The sequence below is a fragment of the Salmo salar genome, chromosome 19 (assembly GCF_965601325.2).
Source record: "Salmo salar chromosome 19, fSalSal1, whole genome shotgun sequence".
In the NCBI taxonomy this organism is placed as follows: Eukaryota; Metazoa; Chordata; class Actinopteri; order Salmoniformes; family Salmonidae; genus Salmo; species Salmo salar.
The window spans coordinates 52,472,900-52,499,799 of NC_138309.1; the positions used below are offsets into that span (position 1 = coordinate 52,472,900).

A 26,900-nucleotide genomic window follows, 5' to 3' on the forward strand; every position below is an offset into this window, starting at 1 on the left:
GTTTCGTAACATGAGTAATGATTACATTCCACTGGTGCCTCTGACGTTTTATCACGCTACTGCTCTTGTGACTTATTCCTCTTTCGTCGGCCAACCAAGAATAATACAGTGTTCTAATTCTACACAGAAGTTGTCCGGGTAAGTTTTTGGATATGGACACATTGTAGCTATCGTAAATTAGATTTTTGGGGATATAGGCTATTTGATAGCTGATAAAAATGTTTGCGTTTTCCATATATCCCCAACGTGTATATATAGGCCTGTGTGGCAATAGTTTAGAAGTTGTCAGTGACTGAGTGCAGATCACAGTGTGGAATGAATGTCAACAATGGCCTACTGAATGAAGCCTTTGTCTGACTACTCATCCTGAATTTCATTCCGCTGCTCCATGATAGCTCCATACATTCATCATGGAGAAGAAACGCGAGTTTGACCGGAGCGATCCGGCTACGGAAGCCTTGCCTACTCCTATTCAACGTATGCTGTAGGTTAGGTCGAATTAACCTTTTCCTTTGTAAAGGCTAGAGATTTAAACTTTCACTTACTCATGATAATCCTGGTGTTATATCTACTCTATTCCCAAGCGTATCTTAAGCTCTTCACAACAACTCATTAAAGTGCATTTTTTGCTCTATTGACTGCAAAGGCAACCTTATAATCAAGTTTGTTGTATTCTAACTAATCGCCTATGAGACTCAATCATTTTTATTTATTATTTTACCTTTATTTAACTAGGCAAGTCAGTTAAGAACAAATTCTTATTTACAATGACGGCCTAGGAACAGTGGGTTAACTGCCTTGTTCAGGGACAGAACGACAGATTTTTACCTTGTCAGCTCGGGATTCAATATTGCAACCTTTCGGTTACTAGGCTACCTGCCGCCCCAAATGGCTCAATGTCAAAATCTGGACCAACTCAACAGCAATATTTATAGCATTGATCTATTTAGTGATAATTCTTGCCGCAATCCCAAAATCGTTTGATATTACACAAACATATGGCTAACTTTGAACTTGTATCAAATGCAAAAACACTATCAAGCCATATCTCATGGCGAAGAGAAGAAAAGGCAGCTGAATAGCATCTGTGAAATCCAAAGAGTAGCAAGTAGAGACAGCAACATTTGGATTGCAATAATCTCGCTTAACCAGAACTAAAATCTTGCATTATTATGTTTGACGAGAGATTAGGATTGCAATGATACGGTTAATGTATTAAATGCCCTTTGACCATATTAATATTTCCAGGTGTGTGCTGCTGCATAGGTCTTGACCTAATGTGGTCAGAAAATGTATTTTTCATTTTTGAGAGGTTTATAACACATGTATTATGTTTTTCAGAGTGAAGATGATGTGGGTTCTACTTTTAGTGGCATTCCTGAACACTGGAGCGGTCCAGTGTCAGAGATCCTCGCTGAAAGACAGTAAAAGACTGGACCCAGAGGTCAACATGAACATTGTGAGTTAGATCAAATCAATAACAGAAGCTGTGTTCTCGTAAACAAAGTGGCCAAATACTGACAAATTGTATTTATCCAAACAGTTTTTTTCAGACAGCCTTCAAATACACTACTGGACTGCATGGTTCATAGAGCTCATTAACAATTCATAGAACTAGGCAATCTTCTGGGCCACACGAACAAATAGTCATGGTGGTTACCTCATGTGGGGAGTACTGTGTTAGCCCACATTCTGCCCTTTGTACCCCATATATCTCATGAGTTATTTCAAGGAATGTCATAACATGTGATAATGGGGCTGTTGCCGTGACTGTTTTACCCGCAATCAGTAGTCATGACTGCAGTCAAATGAGCAACTAGGCTTCTCCAAAACTGCACTCTGATGTCGCTGATGGTCTTTAGTAGCCTACCAGACTTGCTAACGGCCAGTCGCTAATGGCCTGGTACTCAGCGCTCTATTTAAGCAATAAGGCATAGGGGGTTGTGGTATATGGCACCCCGAGGTGCCTTATTGCTATTATAAACTGGTTACCAACGTAATTAGAGCAGTGAAAATAAATGTTTTGTCATATCCGTGGTATACGGTCTGATATACCATGGCTGTCAGCCAATCGGCATTCAGGGCTCGAACCACCCAGTTTATAATGTCCCTCTAATCACTCTGACATTTACATTTTACATTTTAGTCATTTAGCAGACGCTCTTATCCAGAGCGACTTACAGTAGTGAATGCATACATTTCATTTCATGCATTTAAAAAAAAAAGTTTTTTGTACTGGCCCCCCGTGGGAATCGTAAATGCCATTGAAAATTGAACCAAACACTTCTTGAGAGCCCTGGCATTCAGAGTTTGAATAGAATAGGCTCACGTGTTGCAGAGTGAGAGCCAGCTTCTCACAGCTGATTTATGCATGGAATGAAATAAGTGTTCGTATAAGCCCATGTTGCATTTCTATAGGATATGCAATTGCTTGAGAAAACAACAGAGTTTTGATGGCTTCTATTAAAAAGAAGAGGATCCCATCAGCGTTCTATAGGCTAGGCCTACTATATTTATTCCGCAACTTTCCTAATATTAAGCACATTGCTTCGCTTTGCAACCGGAGTAGCCTACCTGGCTGGCATGTAAGTGAACCGCGGGAAAAGCGGCCTCCTTTCGCTATTCAAGTACCTATGGATGACTTTTTAATTATTATTTATATATTTTTTCTGCTCCGACAGATGCATGATAATGGCCCATTCAAAACTAATTTCACAAATATATTATAATATGTAAAGACAAGATTAAATTGAGAATAGTCTGAGGGGTGAGAATATTATCACATGAATGATGCCCAGTGTGTGCAGTCTAAGGCAAGAAACAGCAACTTTTTCCCCCCCGACTTTTTCAAATCATAGTGGCATGCGTCATGTAGCCTAGCCCATTGGCCTATATGTTTTGATAAGGTTTGTATCACAACTAAAGGGATACCCATAGGCCTAGAACCCCTAGAACAGGGTTGGAGAGTCCAAAGCCTACAGAGCCTAGTGAAACGTGATCTTGTAAGCTCAGTCATTGCACAATTGCGTGTGAAAACAGAATTTTGACTGCTGCTATAGCCTATTTATTGCTCAATTCTTAAAATTAGGCACATAAATTCACTTTACAACTGGTGTAGCCTACCTGCACTAAAATACTGCTGGATTACAGGCCTTTGGTCACTTAGTTCGGTTGTTTTCTTTAAAAACTGCTGGGTTATTGATGCTGGGTTATTGATGCTGGGTTATTGATCTATGACCCAGCGGATCAGAAGACTAGAGGTGTAGTTTAGTAGGGGCGTGGCTTTCAGATAGTTTGTTTTAGCCACCCATGAGAGTAAATGCCATTCCTGTTCATCTGTTTTGTAGATGGGTTGGTTGTTTAGCTACGAAACCGACGCTTGCGCAACTATGGGGCAAAACAGACAGGGTTGGCTTAGATTGTTGACAACAAGTAAGCTACATTTCCTCTCCAATGTTTATTGAAAACATAAATAAATTTGCACAATGAGCACTTGTCTCTCAAATACATTGTTACAGTTGTTGGTTAGCTAGGTAGTGAATTTTAGCCATATTAGCATTGACATGAAATCAGTCAAAACACCTCAAAGCAAGACATGGTATCAATAACAAGATGAAATGGCAGTTTCTTGTCATTCTTGCTAGCAATCTGGCCATCCAGAATCACAACAACACACCCCATGGAAGCGCGTACATCGTATTCATGACATTGTCAGCTAACCCATCTATAGTTATCACATATTGAACATTTACATTTTTGTAGCTTCAATGAGGCTTACAGCAGAGTGTAAATTCCCTAAAAGACTATTTGAATCCCATTGTTGGGTACAATAAGGTGTTGTACCTTATTATAAGAAATACTCTTCATGTTATAGAAGAATGTGTAAAATGCAGTAAATTAACATTTGCAGTATGTTAATTTAACATGATGAACAGGAATGACATTTATGCTCACGGGTGGCCAATAAGATCTGCCTTAAAGCCACACCCCTAATAAGACACTCCTCCTGAAAACAACTTAAGGATTTCATTAAAAAAGGCCCAGCTGCTAGGTCAACCAAGCATGAGAGTAAAAAAATATCCAATTAATGGTTAAATTAACCCATGTTTGGGTAATCACAACCACCCAACATGTTGGGTTATTCACGCAACCCAACTGGCTGGGTCAAAATAACCCAACATGTGTTCTGTCCACTATTTAACCGGCACTAGGTTACCAAATAACCCAAATTTGGTTGTTTTTAGCCCATCATTTTTTAGAGTGTGGCATATTTAAAATGTAACCGCTGGAAGCACTTCCTCCATTCGCTTCTTTGAGTGCAAGCTACGGATTACATGTTTTGAATTTTTTTGATATCACCTTTATTTAACCAGGTAGGCTAGTTGAGAACAAGTTCTCATTTACAACTGCGACCTGGCCAAGATAAAGCAAAGCAGTGCGACACAAACAACAACACAGAGTTACACATGGAATAAACAAACATGCAGTCATTAATACAATAGAAAAGGTCTAAATACAGTGTGTGCAAATGAGGTAGGACAAGGGAGGTAAGGCAATAAATAGGCCATAGTGGCGAAATAAATACAATATAGCAATTAAACACTGGAGTGATAGATGTGCAGAAGATGAGTGTGCAAGTAGAGATACTGAGGTGCAAAGGAGCAAAATAAATAACAGTATGGGTTTGAGATAGTTGGATGGGCTATTTACAGATGGGCTATGTGCAGTGATCTGTGAGCTGCTCTGACAGCTGGTGCTTAAAGTTAGTGAGGGAGATATGAGTCTCTACAGCTTCAGTGATTTTTGCAGTTCGTTCCAGTCATTGGCAGCAGAGAACTGGAAGGAAAGGCGGCCAAAGGAGGAATTGGCTTTGGGGGTGACCAGTGAGATATACCTGCTGGAGCGCGTGCAACGGATGGGTGCTGCTATGGTGATCAGTGAGCTGAGATAAGGCGGGGCTTTACCTAGCAAAGACTTATAGATGACCTGGAGCCAGTGGGTTTGGCGACGAATATGAAGCGAGGGCCAGCCAATGAGAGCATACAGGTCGCAGTGGTGGGTAGTATATGGGGCTTTGGTGACAAAATGGATGGCAGTGTGATGGACTGCATCCAATTTGCTGAGTAGAGTATTGGAGGCTATTTTGTAAATGACATCGCCGAAGTCGAGGATCGGTAGGATAGTCAGTTTTATGAGGGTATGTTTGGCAGCATGAGTGAAGGATACTTTGTTGCGAAATAGGAAGCCAATTCTAGATTTAATTTTGGATTGGAGATGCTTAATGTGAGTCTGGAAGGAGAGTTTACAGTCTAACCAGACACCTAGGTATTTGTAGTTGTCCACATATTTTAGGTCAGAACCGTCCAGAGTAGTGATGCTGGACGGGCGGGCAGGTGTGGGCAGCGATCGGTTGAAGAGCGTGCATTTAGTTTTACTTGCATTTAAGAGCAGTTGGAGGCCACGGAAGGAGAGTTGTATGGCATTGAAGCTCATCTGGAGGTTAGTTAAGTGTCCAAAAAAGGGCCAGAAGTATACAAAATGGTGTCGTCTGCGTAGAGGTGGATCAGATAATCACCAGCAGCAAGAGCGACATCATTGATGTATACAGAGAAAAGAGTCGGCCCGAGAATTGAACCCTGTGGCACCCCCATAGAGACTGCCAGCGGTCCGGACAACAGGCCCTCCGATTTGACACACTGAACTCTGTCTGAGAAGTAGTTGTTGAACCAGGCGAGGCAGTCATTTGAGAAACCAAGGCTGTTGAGTCTGCCGATAAGAATGTGGTGATTGACAGAGTTGAAAGCCTTGGCCAGGTTGATGAATACAGCTGCACAGTATTGTCTCTTATCGATCACGGTTATGATATCGTTTAGGACCTTGAGCGTGGCTGAGGTGCACCCATGACCAGCTCGGAAACCAGATTGCATAGCGGAGAAGGTACGGTGGGATTCTAAATGGCCGGTGAGCTGTTTGTTATCTTGGCTTTCGAAGACCTTAGAAAGGCAGGGTAGGATGGATATAGGTCTGTAGCAGTTTGGGTCTAGAGTGTCTCCCCCTTTGAAGAGGGGGATGACCGCGGCAGCTTTCCAATCTTTGGGGATCTCAGACGATATAAAAGAGTAATAGGGGTTGCAACAATTTCGGCGGATCATTTTAGAAAGAGAGGGTCCAGATTGTCTAGCCCGGCTGATTTGTAGGGGTCCAGATATGGGGGGGTGCATTCTAAACCAAATGTAATTCCACACATATATTAGTAGGCTCTATTTAAAGACTATATTAAATTGCGAATAGTCTGATGGGTGAGATTATTATAATGTGCTTGACAAATTGTGAATGAGAGAATGTGTGCATGCAGCCTGTGCAAAACATCTGAGCAGAGCGTATGCCTTTCATGCAATCTTTTTTTTTCTTCTTTCAAATCATCATTAGAGACACATCAATGATGTGGCATCATGCAGCCTTGGAATGTATTACAAATGAAAACATTTAGCCTAAGGTTTGTATCACAACTAAAGTTTCATAATAGCCCGAAGATGCTGAACGTGTTTACATTAATTAACGGCCAATTACTGTGAGACCGGCAGTTATTTGCATGGGAGTTACCGGCTGACAAAATGTCATGGGAAGTCCCTCTGTCATGTGTTGAACTTCAGCATAGATGTATCTTTAGATAGGACAATATCACAGCCATATGATATACATAAAATCTTCAGTCTAAGATCTGTCCTAATAAAACAGAAAAAGCTATATAAAAACGTGTAAAGTGCAGTGTAATATATTTGTCTGTATCCTCTTGCTCCAATGTTTCTATATAATAATTATAATGCTAATAATAATTATCATTTAATAATAATATTAGTAATAATAATAATTATTATTATTAAGGTGTAATAACCCTTGAATTGATCTTGGGTTGTTTGTTGTAAGCTAAAAGAGTTTTGATGGGCATTCATTCACTTTTCAAGAATGGATTTTAAGGGACAAACGGTGATTCTGTGTGCTTAGTGATATCAGTATCATTTGTGCTCTAGGAGCACATACAGGCATACAGTAGTTAAAATATTTGACATGGCAATCAATCAAATGTATTCACCACAATTTGTCAGAAAATATATCATGTATGTTTATTCATATATGCCAATGGTAAAATAAACGTGTGGATTTGGGCCTGGTGCATGTCAATGGTTATCCTTAAATCTTTGATTAGCACAGTAACACAATATCATGATCCTGAATCTAGTGTCTAGTTAGTATACAGGATTTGTCATTGGAAACTACAGTCTCAGTGATATAATCCTAATACAATTCCCAGTAGCAATGGTTCTCACATGCTAATGTTTCTTTCTCCCATTGAAAGCCTGCAAGCACATACCCTCTCAATAGCTCTTCTCCCCACATGCAGGTCACGTGACAGGAAATTATTTTCAATACTCCCATTTCCCTATGTAAAACCAGACCCAAATGAGACAGAGCAGAACACCGATTCTCCCCTCCACCCCTGGGCCTCTGATACCTCCTCAGTGTGTGTTGAGCCAGCAGAAGGTTTATCACAGTCCCACAGTCAGTAGAATGTGTAAACTTGCAGCATAGAGGGAGACAGGAAATGGTGGTGGGTATTAATTATGCATGGCTAGATTGCATGGCAGGCCTGGCCGGAACCAACAGGCTCACATGCTTTCTTTTGAAGGTCCAGATTAGCGTATATATTATCTGGGAATGGGCGTGTGGGAGGGAATGCAACAGGGGAAGAATGGAATTTTTTAGTGACATGATGACTAGTAGAGGCAGCGGAAATAATGTTGTCTGGTTGAATTTTACTGTAATTTCACAGTGAGTAAAGTATGGTAATAGGGCTGTAAAATAAAGTGTTACCATAGAAACCCCTTCTGTCAGAATTCCAAATATGTTTGACTGTTTGTTTTTGTCTTCTCTCTCTCCCACACAGAGTGAGATCATCAGGCATTGGGGCTACCCGACAGAGGAGCACGACGTCGTCACAGAGGACGGCTACATCCTGAGTGTCAACCGGATCCCACACGGTCTGAAGAAAGGTGACGGTATGTATAAAAGGGTTCATGGCCATAGCATGGGTTTAATTCATATGGTCAGTGGCCTTAACTCTTTTAAACACGGAGTAGAGGTCTGCATTGACGTGCAGTTTGGAAAGCCATGGCCTCAAGCCCTGTAATCAGATCCACATATCAAAGACCAACACACACACACACAAACACCGTGACTAACATCTGAAGTGCTGATATTTCCCACATTGTCAAACATTAGTACTGAGTCAAGATCCAAAATTGAAGTGGTCTTCAGCATTAGTCACTCTGACAAGAGCGGAGGAGGACTCCATTTCTATATAATGCGATTGCACCGCCCAGCCTACGCCTGACCTTTTGTTGTCAGAAGGTGGCTTGTCCTGTCATCACGAGCTATAATATCACATGCATCCAGTGAGGCTGGCTAGCTGCAAATAGTTTACCTCTATGCTTCAATCATTTTGAGCCCAGACTATGATTGAATTGAATTTCTGTGGTGTTTTTATTTGTTTGGTATTACTCATAATCCGTCCCTAGCTTGAGCTGTTTCAAATGTAGCTCGGATCATTTTCAACCATCTCATTTATTAGGCTTTTGTTCAAATGTATTTACAGTGTATTTTCAATATGTGATGGGAAAAGTAACAGTTACAGTAATAAGGAAGAAATGATATGCTTTAGTGTGTTAGGAATGCATAATGGTATTAAAAGTTTTAGATTTCTTCTTGAGAGCAGTTGTTGTCTTACAAGTTTAGGCAAAAATACCGTGATCCACCGCTTCTGTCAGACAGAGCCACACTCGCTCTCCGGTTCCTACGAATCAGTATTCAGTTTCTCTTGCCTGTGTTGCCGCTATATTTCATTAATAAGCAAAGCGATTGCTAAACCTCACACTAATCTCATTGGGGGAAACCATTCGAGTGCAAAACAAATTCAGATGCTATAAACTATGCTTTTTCCTGAACACAGTGCCTCATATCATTCTGAGCAAGAAGTCATGTTCTCGACACAGATCTCTCTGTAGGTGAATTTAAGTGCCTTGAGTATGAAACACTGGCCTTGGCTCCGGTCTTGTTTTTACTCCATTGGATTACTTTCCAAAACATGAATTAGTAAATGAACTACTTCAGTTGACCCTCTCCAATGATTTAAAATGCAAATTCAGTTTAGTGTTAATATTGACATTGGTTTGTCATTAGAAATGCTTCATAAACTAGCCAGGGGTTCCACTTGAAAGATACCCCCCAATACATATGATATGCCAGGGTTGAGCTAGTCTGGGGAGTTAAAAATCTCAATAATATATTCTGATATCCTCTAAATAAGTAAGGAGCCATCATGTTGTTTGTATCTCTTGATGCCTCTCGCTCCCTGCTCTATAGTATGTGGCAGCAGCAGCACATCCAGTCAGGGAGGCAGCAGGGCTCTGTGATAGGCTGGAGATGCATCTCATTTCCTGTTGTCCCATTTCCCCTGCACACACGGGAGAGCGTCTGGATCACTCCAAAGGAACACAGCAGAGCTGGAATTATTTCAGCCCCCAGATGGGGTTTTGTTCTGAAAATCGTGCTAGTTAGAAGAGCTAATGTTAGAAATCTTTGATGTTCAATCTAGGAGAGATACTGTAGATTTGGTATTTTTGCACACAGCTGCATTGTGGCGAAGTGGTTGAGACATATCATTCATAATGTAGAACATTTGAACAGATAACACTGTGTTTGTCTTTGACTATACATTAGACTATTGTTAAAACAAAATCCCTCTTTGTCCCTTTAACCCCTTAGCTATTGTAACAGTGAATGGCAGTGTTTTAATACTAAAATAAAACATAGATACTTAATAAACACACACACCCATTTCACTGTAAGACAACAGTCAGGACTTCCCATCAGCACCCACTACAAAGCATTATGTGTGTCTCTTGGGATCACCCGGGAGTTATGTTAAATCTAAAAATCTCTCCAGCAGCATGCTGGAAATTCAAGTAAAGTCAGTCTCGGCAACAAGGTAGGCTAGGGGTCCATTCCCTATATCAATGTTCATTGATAATGTACACAGATTTGCAAGTGTTCTAGCAGGTGCAGTGAAATGCTCCGACAGTGCAATAGAGGGATAGTACCCAATCCTATCGTCTAATGGTCTGTTTATGCCACAGATCCTGTTTCTGACAGATATCTGGGATTTTTAAAGCTCCCAAAAATGCACTGGGAGAGTGCTGAGCCACAAGGAGAAAGGCTGCCCTGCAGCTGGGATGTACTGTAACTTGGACAGACACGCCCTCTGGTGGTGACAGTCAACACAACACTTGAATTATGAATCGACCAGTTATAGTTAAATCCACTTTCAGTTTATGTATTTTTGGTCATGTTAGAATGTGAATGGATTCTTCAGCCATGTTTGAGACGAATGGATAGATATTACATAACCACTATGTTATGCCTATGTTTACTTTGCTACAATATTCACCCTATAGCATTATGCTCAATTAAGTCAATTTCTCATCCTCCTAGATCCCAAGCCTGCAGTGTTCCTCCAGCACGGTCTCCTGGCCGCGGGGAGTAACTGGGTGACCAACCTGCCCAACACCAGCCTGGCTTACCTGCTAGCCGACGCTGGCTACGACGTCTGGATCGGCAACAGCAGGGGAAACACCTGGTCCAGGAGACACCTCACACTCAGCCCTGACCACAATGAGTTCTGGCAGTTCAGGTAGCTTCAAAGATTCATTCCACTTGTACTGATCCTTGCTTGCGCTTCACGTCATGGCTATGCACCTCGGCCTGGATATACACTCAGTGGCCAGTGTACCAGTTAGGTACACAAAAATGGTTAGCTCCTACAGAGAGTCACGAGGCTGTGGCGCAGTACAACAGCGGTGCGCAGAACGGCATCTCGGAACGCACAACTTGTCTGTCCTTGTCACAGATGGGCTATTGCAGCAGATGACCACACCGGGTTCCACTCCTATCAGCTAAAAACAAGAAGAAGTGGCTCCAGCAGGCAAGCCATCACCAACACTGGACAATTGAGGAGTGGAAAAACATTGCCTGGTCCGACGAATCCCGGTTCCTGTTCCGTCATGAAAGAGTCAGGATTTGGCGAAAGCAGCATGAGTCAATGGACCCATCCTGCCTGGTGTCAACAGTACAGGCTGGTGTTGGTGGTGTAATGGTATGGGGAATGTTTTCCCGGCACACGTTTGGTCCCTTGATACCAATTGAACAACGTTTTCATGCCCAGAACAATTCAGGCTGTTCTGGAGGCAAAGTTGGATCCGACCCTGTACTAGACCTAATAAACTGACCATATGAGTGTATATCCCCTGTGCTCACCAACAGAATCACAAGAGGTTATAGTAGAAACACATGATATTGTATAAAATGTCTATTTAAATAGTCTTATTATGGCATTTACTGAGTTTCTTCTGTTCTTATTCTTCAGTTATGATGAGATGGCAAAGAAGGACCTGCCAGCAGTGGTCAACCACATTCTGAAGACCACAGGCCAGGAGCAGATCTACTATATCGGCCACTCTCAGGGAACCACTATTGGTGAGATGGCTTGATTTTTGGTTTTGTGTCATATTACATGAAGCAGAATATTTTTCACCTGTAGTTTGGCACTGGTATCTATTCTACACTATGGTTTACCATTTTAAACCATTAAATGTTTTTCTGACTGCTTGTCTCTGTCCCCATAGCTTTTGTTGCATTCTCTTCCATGCCTGAGCTGGCAAGCAAAATCAAGATGTTCTTCGGCCTGGCTCCAGTGGCCACTGTGGCTTTCACTGCCAGCCCCATGAGCAAGCTCTCCATCTTCCCTGATTTCCTCATTTGGGTGAGTAGAAAATTACTTTTTCTTACATTGTATTATGTCACAATTTATTCATACATACGTCTAACCTGTGGCTTACCTAACTTTGGCGGAAGTTCTTTTTATTTAAACAATCGGTCAAAATCTTTGATTATTTCAATACTGACTAATACTAATCCATTGTTTGGTTTCTGTATGCTAGGATGTGTTTGGGAAGAAGGACTTCATGCCTCAGAGTGCTCTCATCAAGTGGTTCGCCACCAACGTCTGCAGTAAGAAACCTCTTAGTGAGCTGTGTGGAAACCTCTTCTTCGTCCTCTGTGGCTTCGATGAGCTGAACCTCAACATGGTGCGTCTCCACCGCTCTCACATTTTCATTATCGCTTTTAAAAAAAATTATTGTACAGTACTACTGTTGTAGACTTCCTTAAATCTACTTTCCTCAAGCCAATTCTATAGGTATGAATGAAGATGGGGGAAGATGTTGATTTCTATATTTATTTGTTTTTGTCCAGACTCGCACACCTGTGTACACCTCCCACTGCCCAGCAGGGACCTCAGTGCAGAACATGATTCACTGGTCTCAGGTAAGAACATACCTGATGAGAGCCTATCAAAACACACTGGATCCAATATGATTCACCTCACTTCTTCAAACCTATACATCCCGCCCCAACCCCTGTTTGTTTAAAACTGTCATGTAGGCCTACCCTAGATGGCAACCTATATATGCAGAAAGGCTGGGGTGCAGCCAGCACAGTCTGAATGGAGAATGAGTTTGCTCTTCTGAAACCACGCAGTTCTAATAGCTCCTATACTGTACGAGCCTCCATTTCCTGAGCCCTAGCCGTGGAAGTAAGACGTCCAGTCAAAGAGCAGAGGGATCAGAGCAGACACAGCTTTGGATTAAGTTCGCAGCTGCAGTCAGATGTACTCCCCGACTGACTGAGTCTCCCGGGCAGACTTTACTCACAACACCCTGCTCTGATCCCCCTGTCTGGGTGCCTTTGATGTTCCTTTCCCTTTTACACATCTCATATCCTCCCTTACCAATCCCTCTATTCCCCCCATCCTCTCCCCTCCACCCCCCAAGCCTCCGCTCTGTCATCACTAGGGTTGCTTGGCTACAGGTCATTTACCAAAGTTACTTGAATCTATGGCATCTTTGGTAATTTATACTTGAATAACTTATTTTTTAAATTTTATATATAGTATTCATTTTCATATATACTCATTTTCCTATATATGTGTCCATATTGTCCATGAGTTTCTACTGGATATACTATGGTTCCAGAGAAAATAGCATAAATAATTTAAAAAAGCATCTAATCAACAATAGCATTATTTTGTATTAACTATGCAAATATTCAAACTACAGTTTGGCTCCAAAACATTTACAACAGACATATTGACATAGTAAAATAAATACAATTATATAAAAATGTTCCACTTTGTCATTCTTTTTCATTTTAAAATCATGGCCAAACTGATTACAGACATATGTGATAATCGGAAGTACCCAAAAATACCTTGAAAGTTACAAAAATTCTGGTTGTTTCCAGTTATATACAGTGCATTCGGGAAAGTATTCAGACCCCTTGACTTTTTCCCCATTTCATTATGTTACAGACTTATTCTAAAATGTATTAAACAGTTTTTTTCCATCATCAAACGACACACAATACCCCATGATGACAAAGCAAGATCAGGATTTTTTGTTGTTGTTGTTGCTAATTCATAAAAAAAAAAAAAAAAACGGATCACATTTACATAAGTATTCAGATACTTTACTCAGCACCTTTGGCAGCGATTACAGCCTCGAGTCTTCTTGGGTATGACGCTACAAGCGTGGCACACCTGTATTTGGGGAGTTTCTCCCATTCTCTGCAGATCCTCTCAAGCTCTGCCAGGTTGAATGGGGAGTGTCGCTGGACAGCTATTTTTAGGTCTCTCCAGAGATGTTTGATCGGGTTCAAGTCCAGGCTCTGGCTGGACCACTCAAGGACATTCAGAGACTTGTCCCGAAGCCACTCCTGCGTGGTCTTGGCTGTGTGCTTAGTGTTGTTGTACTGTTGGAAGGTGAACCTTCACCCCAGTCTGACGTCCTGAGCGCTCTAGAGCAGGTTTTCATCAAGGATCTCTGTACTTTTCTCCGTTCATCTTTCCCTCGATCCTGACTAGTCTCCCAGTCCCTGCTGCTGAAAAACATCCCCACAGCATGATGCTGCCACCACCATGTATCACCGTAGGGATGGTGCCAGGTTTCCTCCAGACGTGACACTTGGCATTCAGGCCAAAGAGTTTAATCTTGGTTTCATCAGACCAGAGAATCTTGTTTCTCATGATCTGAGAGTCTTTAGGTGCCTTTTGGCAAACTTCAAGCAGCCTGTCATGTGCCTTTTACTGAGGAGTGGCTTCCATCTGGGCACTCTACCATAAAGGCCTGATTGGTGGAGTGCTGCAGAGATGGTTGTCCTTCTGGAAGGTTCTCCCATCTCCACAGAGGAACTTTGGAGATCTGTCAGAGTGACCATCGGGTTCTTGGTTACCTCCCTGACCAAGGCCCTTTCCCCTGGTTGCTCAGTTTGGCCAGGCAGCCAGCTCTAGAAATCAAATCAAAATCAAATTTATTTTTATATAGCCCTTCGTACATCAGCTGATATTCTCAAAGTGCTGTACAGAAACCCAGCCTAAAACCCCAAACAGCAAGCAAAGCATGTGAAAGAAGCACGGTGGCTAGGAAAAACTCCCTAGGAAAAACTCCCTAGAAAGGACAAAAACCTAGGAAGAAACCTAGAGAGGAACCAGGCTATGAGGGGTGGCCAGTCCTCTTCTGGCTGTGCAGGGTGGATATTATAACAGAACATGGTCAAAATGTTAAAATGTTAAAATGTTCATAAATGACCAGCATGGTCAAATAATAATAATCATAGTAGTTGTCGAGGGTGCAACAAGCACGTCCGGTGAACAGGTCAGGGTTCCATAGCCGCAGGCAGAACAGTTGAAACTGGAGCAGCAGCACGGCCAGGTGGACTGGGGACAGCAGGGAGTCATCATACCAGGTAGTCCTGAGGCATGGTCCTAGGGCTCAGGTCCTCCGAGAGAAAGACAGAGAGAGAGAAAGAGAGAATTAGAGAGAGCATATTTAAATACACACAGGACACCGGATAAGACAAGAGAAATACTCCAGATGTAACAGACTGACCCTAGCCCCCCGACACATAAACTACTGCAGCATAAATACTGGAGGCTGAGACAGGAGGGATCAGAAGACACTGTGGCCCCATCCGATAATACCCCGGACAGGGCCAAACAGGCAGGATATAACCCCACCCACTTTGCCAAAGCACAGCCCCCACACCACTAGAGGGATGTCTCCAACCACCAACTTACCGTCCTAAGACAAGGCCGAGTATAGCCCACAACAATCTCCGCCATGGCACAACCCAAGGGGGGGGGGGGCGCCAACCCAGACAGGAAGACCACGTCAGTGACTCAACCCACTCAAGTGACGCACCCCTCCCATGGACGGCATGGAAGAACACCAGTAGGCCAGTGACTCAGCCTCTGTAAAAGGGTTAGAGGCAGAGAATCCCAGTGGAAAGAGGGGAACCGGCAAGGCAGAGACAGCAAGGGCGGTTCGTTGCTCCAGCCTTTCCGTTCACCCTCACACTCCTGGGCCAGACTATACTTAATCATAGGACCTACTGAAGAGATAAGTCTTCAGTAAAGACTTAAAGGTTGAGACTGAGTCTGCGTCTCTCACATTGGTAGGCAGACCATTCCATAAAAATGGAGCTCTATAGGAGAAAGCCCTACCTCCAGCCGTTTGCTTAGAAATTCTAGGGACAATTAGGAGGCCTGCGTCTTGTGACCGTAGCGTACGTGTAGGTATGTACGGCAGGACCAAATCGGAAAGATAGGTAGGAGCAAGCCCATGTAATGCTTTGTAGGTTAGCAGTAAAACCTTGAAATCAGCCCTTGCCTTAACAGGAAGCCAGTGTAGGGAGGCTAACACTGGAGTAATATGATCAAATTTTTTGGTTCTAGTCAGGATTCTAGCAGCCGTATTTAGCACTAACTGAAGTTTATTTAGTGCTTTATCCGGGTAGCCGGAAAGTAGAGCATTGCAGTAGTCCAGCCTAGAAGTAACAAAAGCATGGATTAATTTTTCTGCGTCCTTTTTGGACAGAAAATTTCTGATTTTTGCAATGTTACGTAGATGGAAAAAAGCTGTCCTTGAAACAGTCTTGATATGTTCTTCAAAAGAGAGATCAGGGTCCAGAGTAACGCCGAGGTCCTTCACAGTTTTATTTGAGACGACTGTACAACCATCCAGATTAATTGTCAGATTCAACAGAAGATCTCTTTGTTTCTTGGGACCTAGAACAAGCATCTCTGTTTTGTCCGAGTTTAAAAGTAGAAAGTTTGCAGCCATCCACTTCTTTATGTCTGAAACACAGGCTTCTAGCGAGGGCAATTTTGGGGCTTCACCATGTTTCATTGAAATGTACAGCTGTGTGTCGTCTGCATAGCAGTGAAATTTAACATTATGTTTTCGAATGACATCCCCAAGAGGTAAAATATATAGTGAAAACAATAGTGGTCCTAAAACGGAACCTTGAGGAACACCGAAATTTACAATTGATTTGTCAGAGGACAAACCATTCACAGAGACAAACTGATATCTTTCCGACAGATAAGATCTAAACCAGGCCAGAACTTGTCCATGTAGACCAATTTGGGTTTCCAATCTCTCCAAAAGAATGTGGTGATCGATGGTATCAAAAGCGGCACTAAGATCTAGGAGCACGAGGACAGATGCAGAGCCTCGGTCTGACGTCATTAAAAGGTCATTTACCACCTTCACAAGTGCAGTCTCAGTGCTATGATGGGGTCTAAAACCAGACTGAAGCGTTTCGTATACATTGTTTGTCTTCAGGAAGGCAGTCAGTTGCTGTGCAACAGCTTTTTCTAAAATTTTGGAGAGGAATGGAAGATTCGATATAGGCCGATAGTTTTTTATAATTTCTGGATCAAGATTCGGCTTTTTCAAGAGAGGCTTTATTACTGCCACTTTTAGTGAGCTTGGTACACATCCGGTGGATAGAGAGCCGTTTATTATGTTCAACATAGGAGGGCCAAGCACAGGAAGCAGCTCTTTCAGTAGTTTAGTTGGAATAGGGTCCAGTATGCAGCTTGAGGGTTTGGAGGCCATGATTATTTTCATCATTGCGTCAAGAGATATAGTACTAAAACACTTTAGTATCTCCCTTGATCCTAGGTCCTGGCAGAGTTGTGCAGACTCAGGACAATGGAGCTTTGGAGGAATACCCAGATTTAAAGAGGAGTCTGTAATTTGCTTTCTAATGATCATGATCTTTTCCTCAAAGAAGTTCATAAATTTATTACTGCTGAAGTGAAAGCCATCCTCCATTTGCGAAGGCTGCTTTTTAGTTAGCTTTGCGACAGTATCAAAAAGAAATTTCGGATTGTTCTTATTTTCCTCAATTAAGTTGGAAAAATAGGATGATCGAGCAGCAGTAAGGGCTCTTCGATACTGCACGGTACTGTCTTTCCAAGCTAGTCGGAAGACTTCCAGTTTGGTGTGGCGCCATTTCCGTTCCAATTTTCTGGAAGCTTGCTTCAGAGCTCGTGTATTTTCTGTATACCAGGGAGCTAGTTTCTTATGACAGATGTTTTTAGTTTTTAGGGGTGCAACTGCATCTAGGGTATTGCGCAAGGTTAAATTGAGTTCCTCGGTTAGGTGGTTAACTGATTTTTGTCCTCTGACGTCCTTGGGTAGGCAGAGGCAGTCTGGAAGGGCATCAAGGAATCTTTGGGTTGTCTGAGAATTTATAGCACGACTTTTAATGCTCCTTGGTTGGGGTCTGAGCAGATTATTTGTTGCAATTGCAAACGTAATAAAATGGTGGTCCGATAGTCCAGGATTATGAGGAAAAACATTTAGATCCACAACATTTATTCCATGGGACAAAACTAGGTCCAGAGTATGACTGTGGCAGTGAGTAGGTCCAGAGACATGTTGGACAAAACCCACTGAGTCGATGATGGCTCCGAAAGCCTTTTGGAGTGGGTCTGTGGACTTTTCCATGTGAATGTTAAAGTCACCAAAAATTAGAATATTATCTGCTATGACTACAAGATCCGATAGGAATTCAGGGAACTCAGTGAGGAACACTGCATATGGCCCAGGAGGCCTATAAACAGTAGCTATAAAAAGTGAGTGAGTAGGCTGCATAGATTTCATGACTAGAAGCTCAAAAGACGAAAACGTCATTGTTGTTTTTTTTTTTGTAAATTGAAATTTGCTATCGTAAATGTTAGCAACACCTCCGCCTTTGCCGGATGCACGGGGGGTATGGTCACTAATGTAACCTGGGGGTGAGGCCTCATTTAACACAAAGAAAGAGTCTTGGTGGTTCCAAACTTCTTCCATTTAAGAATGATGGAGCCCACTGTGTTCTTGGGGACCTTCAATGCTGCAGAAATGTTTTGGTACCCTTCCCAAGATCTGTGCCTCGACACAATCCTGTCTCGGAGTTCTATGGACAATTCCTTCAACCTCATGGCTTGGTTTTTGCTCTGACATGCACTGTCAACTGTGGGACCTTATGTAGACTTTTTATTTATTTTATTTAACCTTTATTTAACTAGGCAAGTCAGTTGAGAACAAATTCTTATTTACAATGACGGCCTACCCCGGCCAAACCCAAACCGAGACGACGCTGGGCCAATTGTGCGCCGCCCTATGGTACTCCCAATCATGGCCAGTTGTGATACAGCCTGGAATCACGCCTTTGCACTGAGATGCGGTGCCTTAGACCGCTGCGCCACTCGGAAGCCCAGGTGTGCCTTTCGAAATCATGTCCAGTCAATTGAATTTATCACAGGTGGACTCCAATCAACTTGTAGAAACATCTCAAGGATGATCAATGAAAACAGGATGCACCTGAACTCAATTTCGAGCCTTATAGCAAAGGGTCTGAATACTTACGTAAATAAGGTATTTCTATTTTTTATTTTTTATTTGCAAACATTTCTAAAAACATGTTTTCGCTTTGTCATGATGGGGTATTGTGTGTACATTGATGAGGGAAAAAATCATTTAATACATTTTAGAATAAGGCTGTAACATAACAAAATGTGGTAAAAGGGAAGGGGTCCGAATACTTTCCGAAGGCACTGTACCTTCCCTTCACAACCCTAGTCCTCACCCATTCAGGATGCATGGCTCGTCTGTTCATTGCTTGCAACAGAGGTTTTCATGGAAACCGTTACATTATGAAGGGGGATATGTCAGAGGAGATTTTCGCTTTTATTTTCATGTTTGCAAATTTAATGTCCCAGATACTTTTTGATGCAGGGGAGTTATTATTTATGTCAAACCGACACTGATTTCACAAGCAACTGAGCAAAAACAGACACTCAGGACATAAATAAATGATCTCAGACGTTGATAAATTATTCCTCAATGTTTCTGTGTCATAAATTATTACTTCACCCTGTTTATGACACAGTTTCACACCCAAGTCAACTATCATCGACATTCCGCTGTGTGAAAAGGAGCGGCACAGACATTCCTGCTGCGCACAGACTTATTGACTTAAACACGCCCATTTCCCCCACTCAACGATTCAGTGTTGTAGAAATGAATGGATCTTGAGTAAAGGTCAATCCCAGATTTACCAAAGACAACTTTAACCTTACTGAAGGTTACCTATTGTTGGACATGGTGCACATGGTACTCTCCCATGGGCAGATTCTGCTTGTAGACCGACGGATCTGCCGGGGCTGAATAGGATCCGTGATATGACCAGCAGCGTTAGTTACATTTTAGTTTTTTTTTGTCACTGGTTATTTGGACGTATCAGGATTGGGTGAAGGTGGTGCTTGAACTGCTTTGCACTTGTGTCTTTTGCGAAGGTGGAGATTTTGTCCATTTCTAACATGTATGAACACAGAAGTTGATCACGCAGCTGACCAAATTCCGTAAGATTTTACTTCTGGGTTAAGATATTCTACCTTTACATCCAGGACCACCACGTGTTCAGCTACCTAGAGTCCAAATATTTTTGATGTGTATTCTTTTTACAGGCAGTGCATGGTGGAAAGCTGATGGCTTATGACTACGGGAGAGCAGGGAACATGGCTCATTATAACCAGGTAAGGCCAGCTCAGAGCTCCTTAGTCTACCACAATACACACACACCACTTCACACTGAAGTTGTTTTCCAAAGCTCTCAGAAGCTCCCACCTCTTTCTGAAAGTACCTTCTCTTTACTGCTCCGTATCCACTGTGCCCTTATGGTCAATCAATGCCTTTAGCTGACATCTAGTCCATTCTCCCCCCCCCCCCCCCCCCCACCTCCAGTCGACCCCCCCGCTGTACAACATCCAGGACATGAAGGTGCCTACAGCCTTGTGGTCCGGAGGTCACGACACCCTGGCTGACCCTAAGGACGTTGCCGTGCTGCTCAACCAGGTCCCCAACCTGGTGTACCACCGCCACATTGAGCACTGGGAACATCTGGACTTCATCTGGGGTCTGGACGCCCCCCAGGAGATGTACAGTGAGATAATCAAACTGATGAGTCAGCAGGACTTGGTGTGAACAGTGGATTGACAGGGAGAAATATGGCCCGTTTTAGCCTCAGCTCTCAGCACACTAGCTGAAGAGACTTTAATACTGTATCTGAAACATATTGGGAGACATGTCACAGCGCCTGGGTGCGAGTGTGTACACGTTTGTGTGTTTGACTATAAGCATGTGTAAAAGCGAGTATTCGCGTGTGTGAGTAAGCCATGCTCTCAAGGAGCAATAATCATTTACCTCTAAATTGGGATGGTGAGGAAAACAAGCTGTGAGTTTAGGATTCAGTGTTGTGAGGAATCCTCTATTTTGTGATTTTACTACCACAGTCCTCTCTTTCAGAACACTTGAATGGATTTTAATGTCCGTAAAACAAAATAATGTAACCTTTAACTAGGTAAGTCAGTTAAGAACTAATTCTTATTTACAATGATAACCCACTGTTCCCCAGTAGGCTAACTGCCTTGTTCAGGGGCAGAACGACAGATGTTTACCTTGTCAGCTTGGGGATTCGATCCAGCAACCTTTCCGTGACTGGCCCAACTCTCTAACCACTAGGCTACCTGCAGGTTATGAATGTAGCTTAAGTCATTGGTACATTATCATGAGAAAGGTCCGGGGTCCAGTTCAACATACAGTACCTCTCTCTACAGAACTTGCACTTTTCAAACTGTCATCACCAGGACTTTATTGCGGTGTTGTGTTGGTTAATGTTGCTGTGCCTTTTTTAATCAAACACATTCAATTTGTGTTTACCTGTCCCTACTGACACTTGTCATTTTGTTACAGAGATGAAGTATTTTTATTGGATCTTAGGTAAGGAAGGGAGCCGACCAAAGAATGACTGATGTGTTTGTTCATTCATTTTCTACTTCCGTTGTGTTAGAACACTTATGTATGCTGCTTTTTAATGTATCCAACTACTCAATAAAAATTCATTCAATCTGTTGTACAATTCAATTTATTGAGAACATTTATTGAAAAGTGCTTAAGAAACTGAGTATCTACTCATAGAATGCTTTAATCTGTAACAATGTTTAAATTCACTTACTCCTATGTACAATATGAAAACCAGGAACTCATCCGTTTCTAATTTACATTCATTTTGCTAAATATTTTGAGACGCATAGTATAAATTAATGTCATATTTCAAGGAGGTTCAACCATTAGACTAAAAACAATTTCTTGGCCATTGATATTGGTATGAACTTTAACGAATGGTTGCTAGACATAGATTGTATACATATGAATAGAGATCCTTCCTCCGTCAGACAAAAGACGCCTGACGAGAAGGTGATGTTGCCATGGTGAAAAATTCCCCATCGTCTGCAACCCTCCCTTCAGTCAGGCTTTTTCAGCATTGTAACAATCTTCTTGAACTGCAGTCTCCTTGCTATATCCAGTGGAGTCTCATCCTCCTAAAGGACAGGATAATACATTATATTACCGCCAAAGCTTAATGAAATAGTAACATAAAATGTCCTCTTATGCTTTGTCAGAGGCGTCGAGCAGGTTAGAGAAGAGATTAATAAGCTTACCATAATGCACTTTGCAAAAGTGACCTCATACCTACTTTGTTTTTAATAGAAATGTCTGCCTTTTTCTCCAGTAACAGTGGAACGAGTCTGTGACTCTTCCTCTGACAGACATAGTGAAGACCCGTGTTTCCCTGCTGAAATACACAGTGAACACAAAGGTCAAATAAGTCACACAGAATGATCAGTAGCTCATTCTAATATTACAACTATATACTTCATCTCAGTACTCACATAGTCCACAGCGTCAACCTCCACTTTAGTGCTCAAAACCAGATTCATTAGTTTCACATTCTTCCTTTGCTTGTCTTCCTGTTGAAAGGAGGAAGGTTTATACCACAGTCACCAACAACAACACTTTCCTATTGCTCTTACAGTGTAGTTGGTGTGGCTGGTCTGGGAGCCTTGACTGATGAGGAGAGACTTAAGACTTTGCCCCACTGTATTCTAAGGTCAGCGTTTCAAAGTATATCCTACCAGAATGAGGTATCCAATCAACAGAATTGGCATGAGGATAGCGATCATCAGGTAATCCAAGAAGGAGAAGGTCCTCTTTGCAGCATAGTGCAAACATGTCCTCTGTTTCTACAGGCAGACAGGGAGAGAGAGCATGGATCAGTGCCACACATTTCACAAGACGCCCAGTTTTGGCAGGCTCCTCATTGATAACACTAACATATTTCTGTATTGTTTATATAATTGCATCACCTAGTTGAGGAACATTCTCATTTCCATTGTAGATTCCTACAAACAGTGAAGTAAAGGTCACACTTGGTCTGATAGTATCCTTTTTACCTAATATTTACATATAAATGACAGTGACATAGTAAATAATAACTACTGTTTGTGTATTTGGTAGTCATAGAAACAAGCATAAATAAAAGTTACTGTCCAAATGTCTCAGAACTGCATTTCCACTACCTTGTTTCTTATAGCTACATCTGCCTTCAGGTCCAAAAGGTACTTGACCATTTGGATGTTTCCACATCTGCAGGCAGCTATGATTGGTGTATCGCCAGATTCCTCATCTTGAACATTTAAAGTCTTGGCATCCTCTTTTACAATGTGGTACACCTTTTGAAGGTCGTTATCGTAGGCAGCTTGGCAAATGGGCTGCGGAAATAAGCAAATGGTAGCATGTAAAGTAACTTCATAAACCAGTTCATGCATTTGTAGGCTATGTATGGTAAATCAATGCATGTTGATTCGTCTTGATTTCACACCTGGGTCAAGGCTTTATTGAAGGATAAACAGACCAACAATGAAACAATGCCAACATCAGATAGGGTAAGTGAGCCTACTACTTGACCGCTGGCTACGTCCTTTCCGTCTTCAAGAGAGCGAGAGTTGCACCCCTTCTGAAAAAACCTACACTCGATCCCTCCGATGTCAACAACTACAGACCAGTATCCCTTCTTTCTTTTCTCTCCAAAACTCTTGAACGTGCCGTCCTTGGCCAGCACTCCTGCTATCTCTCTCAGAATTACCTTCTTGATCCAAATCAGTCAGGTTTCAAGACTGGTCATTCAACTGAGACTGCTCTTCTCTATGTCACGGAGGCGCTCCGCACTGCTAAAGCTAACCCTCTCTCCTCTGCTCTCATCCTTCTAGACCTACCGGCTGCCTTTGATACTGTGAACCATCAGATCCTCCTCTCCACCCTCTCCGAGTTGGGCATCTCCGGCGCGGCCCACACTTGGATTGCGTCCTACCTGACAGGTCGCTTCTACCAGGTGGCGTGGCGAGAATCTGTCTCCGCACCACGTGCGCTCACCACTGGTGTCCCCCAGGGCTCTGTTCTAGGCCCTCTCCTATTCTCGCTATATACCAAGTCACTTGGCTCTGTCATATCCTCACATGGTCTCTCCTATCATTGCTATGCAGACGACACACAATTAATCTTCTCCTTTCCCCCTTCTGATAACCAGGTGGCGAATCGCATCTCTGCATGTCTGGCAAACATATCAGTGTGGATGACGGATCACCACCTCAAGCTGAACCTCGGCAAGACGGAGCTGCTCTTCCTCCCAGGGAAGGACTGCCCGTTCCATGATCTCGCCATCACGGTTGACAACTCCATTGTGTCCTCCTCCCAGAGTGCTAAGAACCTTGGCGTGACCCTGGACAACACCCTGTCGTTCTCCACTAACATCAAGGCGGTGACTCGATCCTGTAGGTTCATGCTCTACAACATTCGCAGAGTACGACCCTGCCTCACACAGGAAGCGGCGCAGGTCCTAATCCAGGCACTTGTCATCTCCCGTCTGGATTACTGCAACTCGCTGTTGGCTGGGCTCCCTGCCTGTGCCATTAAACCCCTACAACTCATCCAGAACGCCGCAGCCCGTCTGGTGTTCAACCTTCCCAAGTTCTCTCACGTCACCCCGCTCCTCCGCTCTCTCCACTGGCTTCCAGTTGAAGCACGCATCCGCTACAAGACCATGGTGCTTGCCTACGGAGCTGTGAGGGGAACGGCACCTCCGTACCTTCAGGCTCTGATCAGGCCCTACACCCAAACAAGGGCACTGCGTTCATCCACCTCTGGCCTGCTTGCCTCCCTACCTCTGAGGAAGCACAGTTCCCGCTCAGCCCAGTTAAAACTGTTCACTGCTCTGGCACCCCAATGGTGGAACAAGCTCCCTCACGACGCCAGGACAGCGGAGTCAATCGCCACCTTCCGGAGACACCTGAAACCCCACCTCTTTAAGGAATACCTAGGATAGGATAAAGTAATCCTTCTAACCCCCCCTAAAAGATTTAGATGCACTATTGTAAAGTGGTTGTTCCACTGGATATCATAAGGTGAATGCACCAATTTGTAAGTCGCTCTGGATAAGAGCGTCTGCTAAATGACTTAAATGTAAATGCTGTACTGAGAAGGAGCCCTTCTGTAGCCAGTGGCAGATAAGATGAGCAGCAAAACAGGTAATTCCTGTCTCACTTCAGTTATAACCGTGAGACAACCGGCCAGCCCCTCCTTAGGTCACATCCTTAAAAAACACAGATGACACCTGAGAGCGGTCAAATACAGGTCACCTCCGGTTTCTGTCAGATGGCTAGTGAAATATCATAGCCTATATGGGTATGGCCAACACCGCCCTTTAACAAGACAAAACATCTGTGGCAGACCCCAAGTGACGGGGTGCAACTTTCACATGACCCTCCCAAATAGTGAAATTGCATTTTTGTCCCCCCCCCCCTCCCAGTTTTATCATTGCCTGTGATACAAAAAGCGGCATCAGTGTGCTTTAGGACCATGCAAATGCCTCAGAGCGGTCGGCTAGGCTGTTTGGTGGTTTCAGCCAACTAGATTTAGGGCCGCGTGGACACCACAGAGCGTGTGAACAGAGGCAGCTGTTGTCTATGTGTGTTATGCTTTTTCTCTGAGTTGTAAAAGCAAGTAGAACAGAAAATGACTACTTTTTATTTAACTGATGTAGCTGCCAAGGTAACTGCTGTTTGACTTAACAGAAAAAAATGAAAAAAAAATCCCAGTGCTGAGCTAGTAGTGTAACTGACATGTAACATGAGCTAATGTTTGATCCCCTCTCGACTCAAGTTCTATCTTAAGTGAATGAACAAGCTAGCTAGCTAGTAACTAGCTACCACAGCCAGTTCAGCTCTAGCCTCTAGCTATCTGTCAGGTAGCAGTATCTAACAGTTGTTGTGTGTATGGAAATGTTTTGTAGCTTTTGTTTTGTCCCCTTTCAACAGAAGTAAATTAACTTGGCTCGTTTTCGCCAGTTGATGTACCATAGAGCTAGCCAAAAGGTGGCTAACATTATATATTATTTTTTATCCTCAATCACAGTCAGTATAGCAATGTAACATTATTGGTCTGTCAGTTTTACTACATAATTCTCTACTTTTCATGCTGACACGGTATAAACAGCTCTACAGGCTTCAGTGTCATGGTGGACACTCAGTAGAAAACACTATGCTCATCATGTCTTAGCACGATTAGGTGGTGACAGCAGGGTCAGACAGCCAGGGAAGACCAGTCTACCGAGCTCAGGTGAATTTTACAGATGCAACACTTTATTCTCTCGGTGCAGCAAACACTGGACAAGCCAGAAGCTTCAAAGATTGAAATTATTTTAAGGCCATCTGACAAACCTCAAGTTGATTTACAAACTGTACCTAGGGTTGATAGAGGCTTTTCCCGATGACACTAAACATGTAAAACAAAAATAGGAGGAAGACCTGGTAGAAGCTATTGATGATGATGATGATGAATGGATACAGATTTGATTTAATGCTCAGTCATGTTCATATAATCTCAGACATAAATTACTGCAGTTTAAGGCCATCCATAGAACATACTATATGCCAGTGAAACTGAATATCATGCATTCAGAAATGTAAGTCCTCTGCTGGAGGTGTAAAACACCTTTGCTTGGAAATGTTGATAAGGGAGACTTATCAGAAGAAACTGTGTAACCTAGTATTTATAGCGGCTAAGAAATGCATTTCCATTAATTCGAAGGTTGGTTATCCTCCCACAATGGATGACAGTAATGTCAAGTTATGTATCAATAGATTTGATTTATTTCCAGATTAAGGGTATACAGTGCAACTTTCATACAGTTTGGATGTCTTATATGGAATACTGTGCGACAAAAGGAGTCTGTATTGAAAACATGCCCACGTCAGGGGAGATACCCATTTAGGCAATCCCTGCTGGGCTGCTCAGTCCTGGCAATGGTGGTCTGTTGGTTGTCACTCTGGCCTTGGCCTAACACACCTGAAACCAATAATGAATGTTTCACTAAGATCCTAAAGCTGAATGGGGTGTGTTGGGTTGGGGCGCTGTAGGGCGGTGGACCCATACAGGCAGGACGGAGCTCTACAGTACCATTAGGCCTATGATATGAATTACAGTGCCCTCTGTAATTATTGA

The 26,900-nt window shown here is 42.8% G+C and overlaps 2 protein-coding genes across 5 annotated transcripts in view; one reads left to right on the forward strand and one right to left on the reverse strand.

The window, feature by feature from the left end:
• Positions 1 to 21,425, forward strand: LOC106578958 (lysosomal acid lipase/cholesteryl ester hydrolase). Of its 2 annotated transcripts, none has more exons than XM_014158282.3 (10): positions 1 to 138; positions 1,342 to 1,459; positions 7,946 to 8,057; positions 10,549 to 10,747; positions 11,480 to 11,589; positions 11,739 to 11,875; positions 12,054 to 12,200; positions 12,367 to 12,438; positions 19,970 to 20,038; positions 20,247 to 21,425. In XM_014158282.3, exons 1-10 carry the CDS (start codon positions 11 to 13, stop codon positions 20,484 to 20,486), a joined length of 1,332 nt encoding a protein of 443 aa, XP_014013757.3. In that variant the 5' UTR covers positions 1 to 10; the 3' UTR covers positions 20,487 to 21,425. The 2 variants fall into 2 exon arrangements, with proteins under 2 accessions (XP_014013757.3, XP_014013758.3); XM_014158283.3 differs by lacking the exon at positions 1 to 138 and adding an exon at positions 293 to 484.
• The window catches only part of ankrd22 (ankyrin repeat domain 22), a 7,082-nt gene continuing 1,590 nt past the window's right edge, over positions 21,409 to 26,900 (reverse strand). Inside the window, exons 2-6 of one of the 3 annotated variants that reach the window (XM_014158284.3) lie at positions 22,922 to 23,113; positions 22,478 to 22,585; positions 22,235 to 22,312; positions 22,039 to 22,137; positions 21,409 to 21,883 (exon numbers count right to left, since the gene is read on the reverse strand). In XM_014158284.3, the coding sequence (XP_014013759.1) occupies positions 21,806 to 21,883; positions 22,039 to 22,137; positions 22,235 to 22,312; positions 22,478 to 22,585; positions 22,922 to 23,113 (555 nt within the window). In that variant the 3' untranslated portion in view covers positions 21,409 to 21,805. Of the gene's footprint in view, positions 21,884 to 22,034; positions 22,138 to 22,234; positions 22,313 to 22,477; positions 22,586 to 22,921; positions 23,114 to 26,900 lie in introns of all 3 variants that reach the window. The other 2 variants (XM_045702418.2, XM_014158285.3) reach the window with 2 other exon arrangements.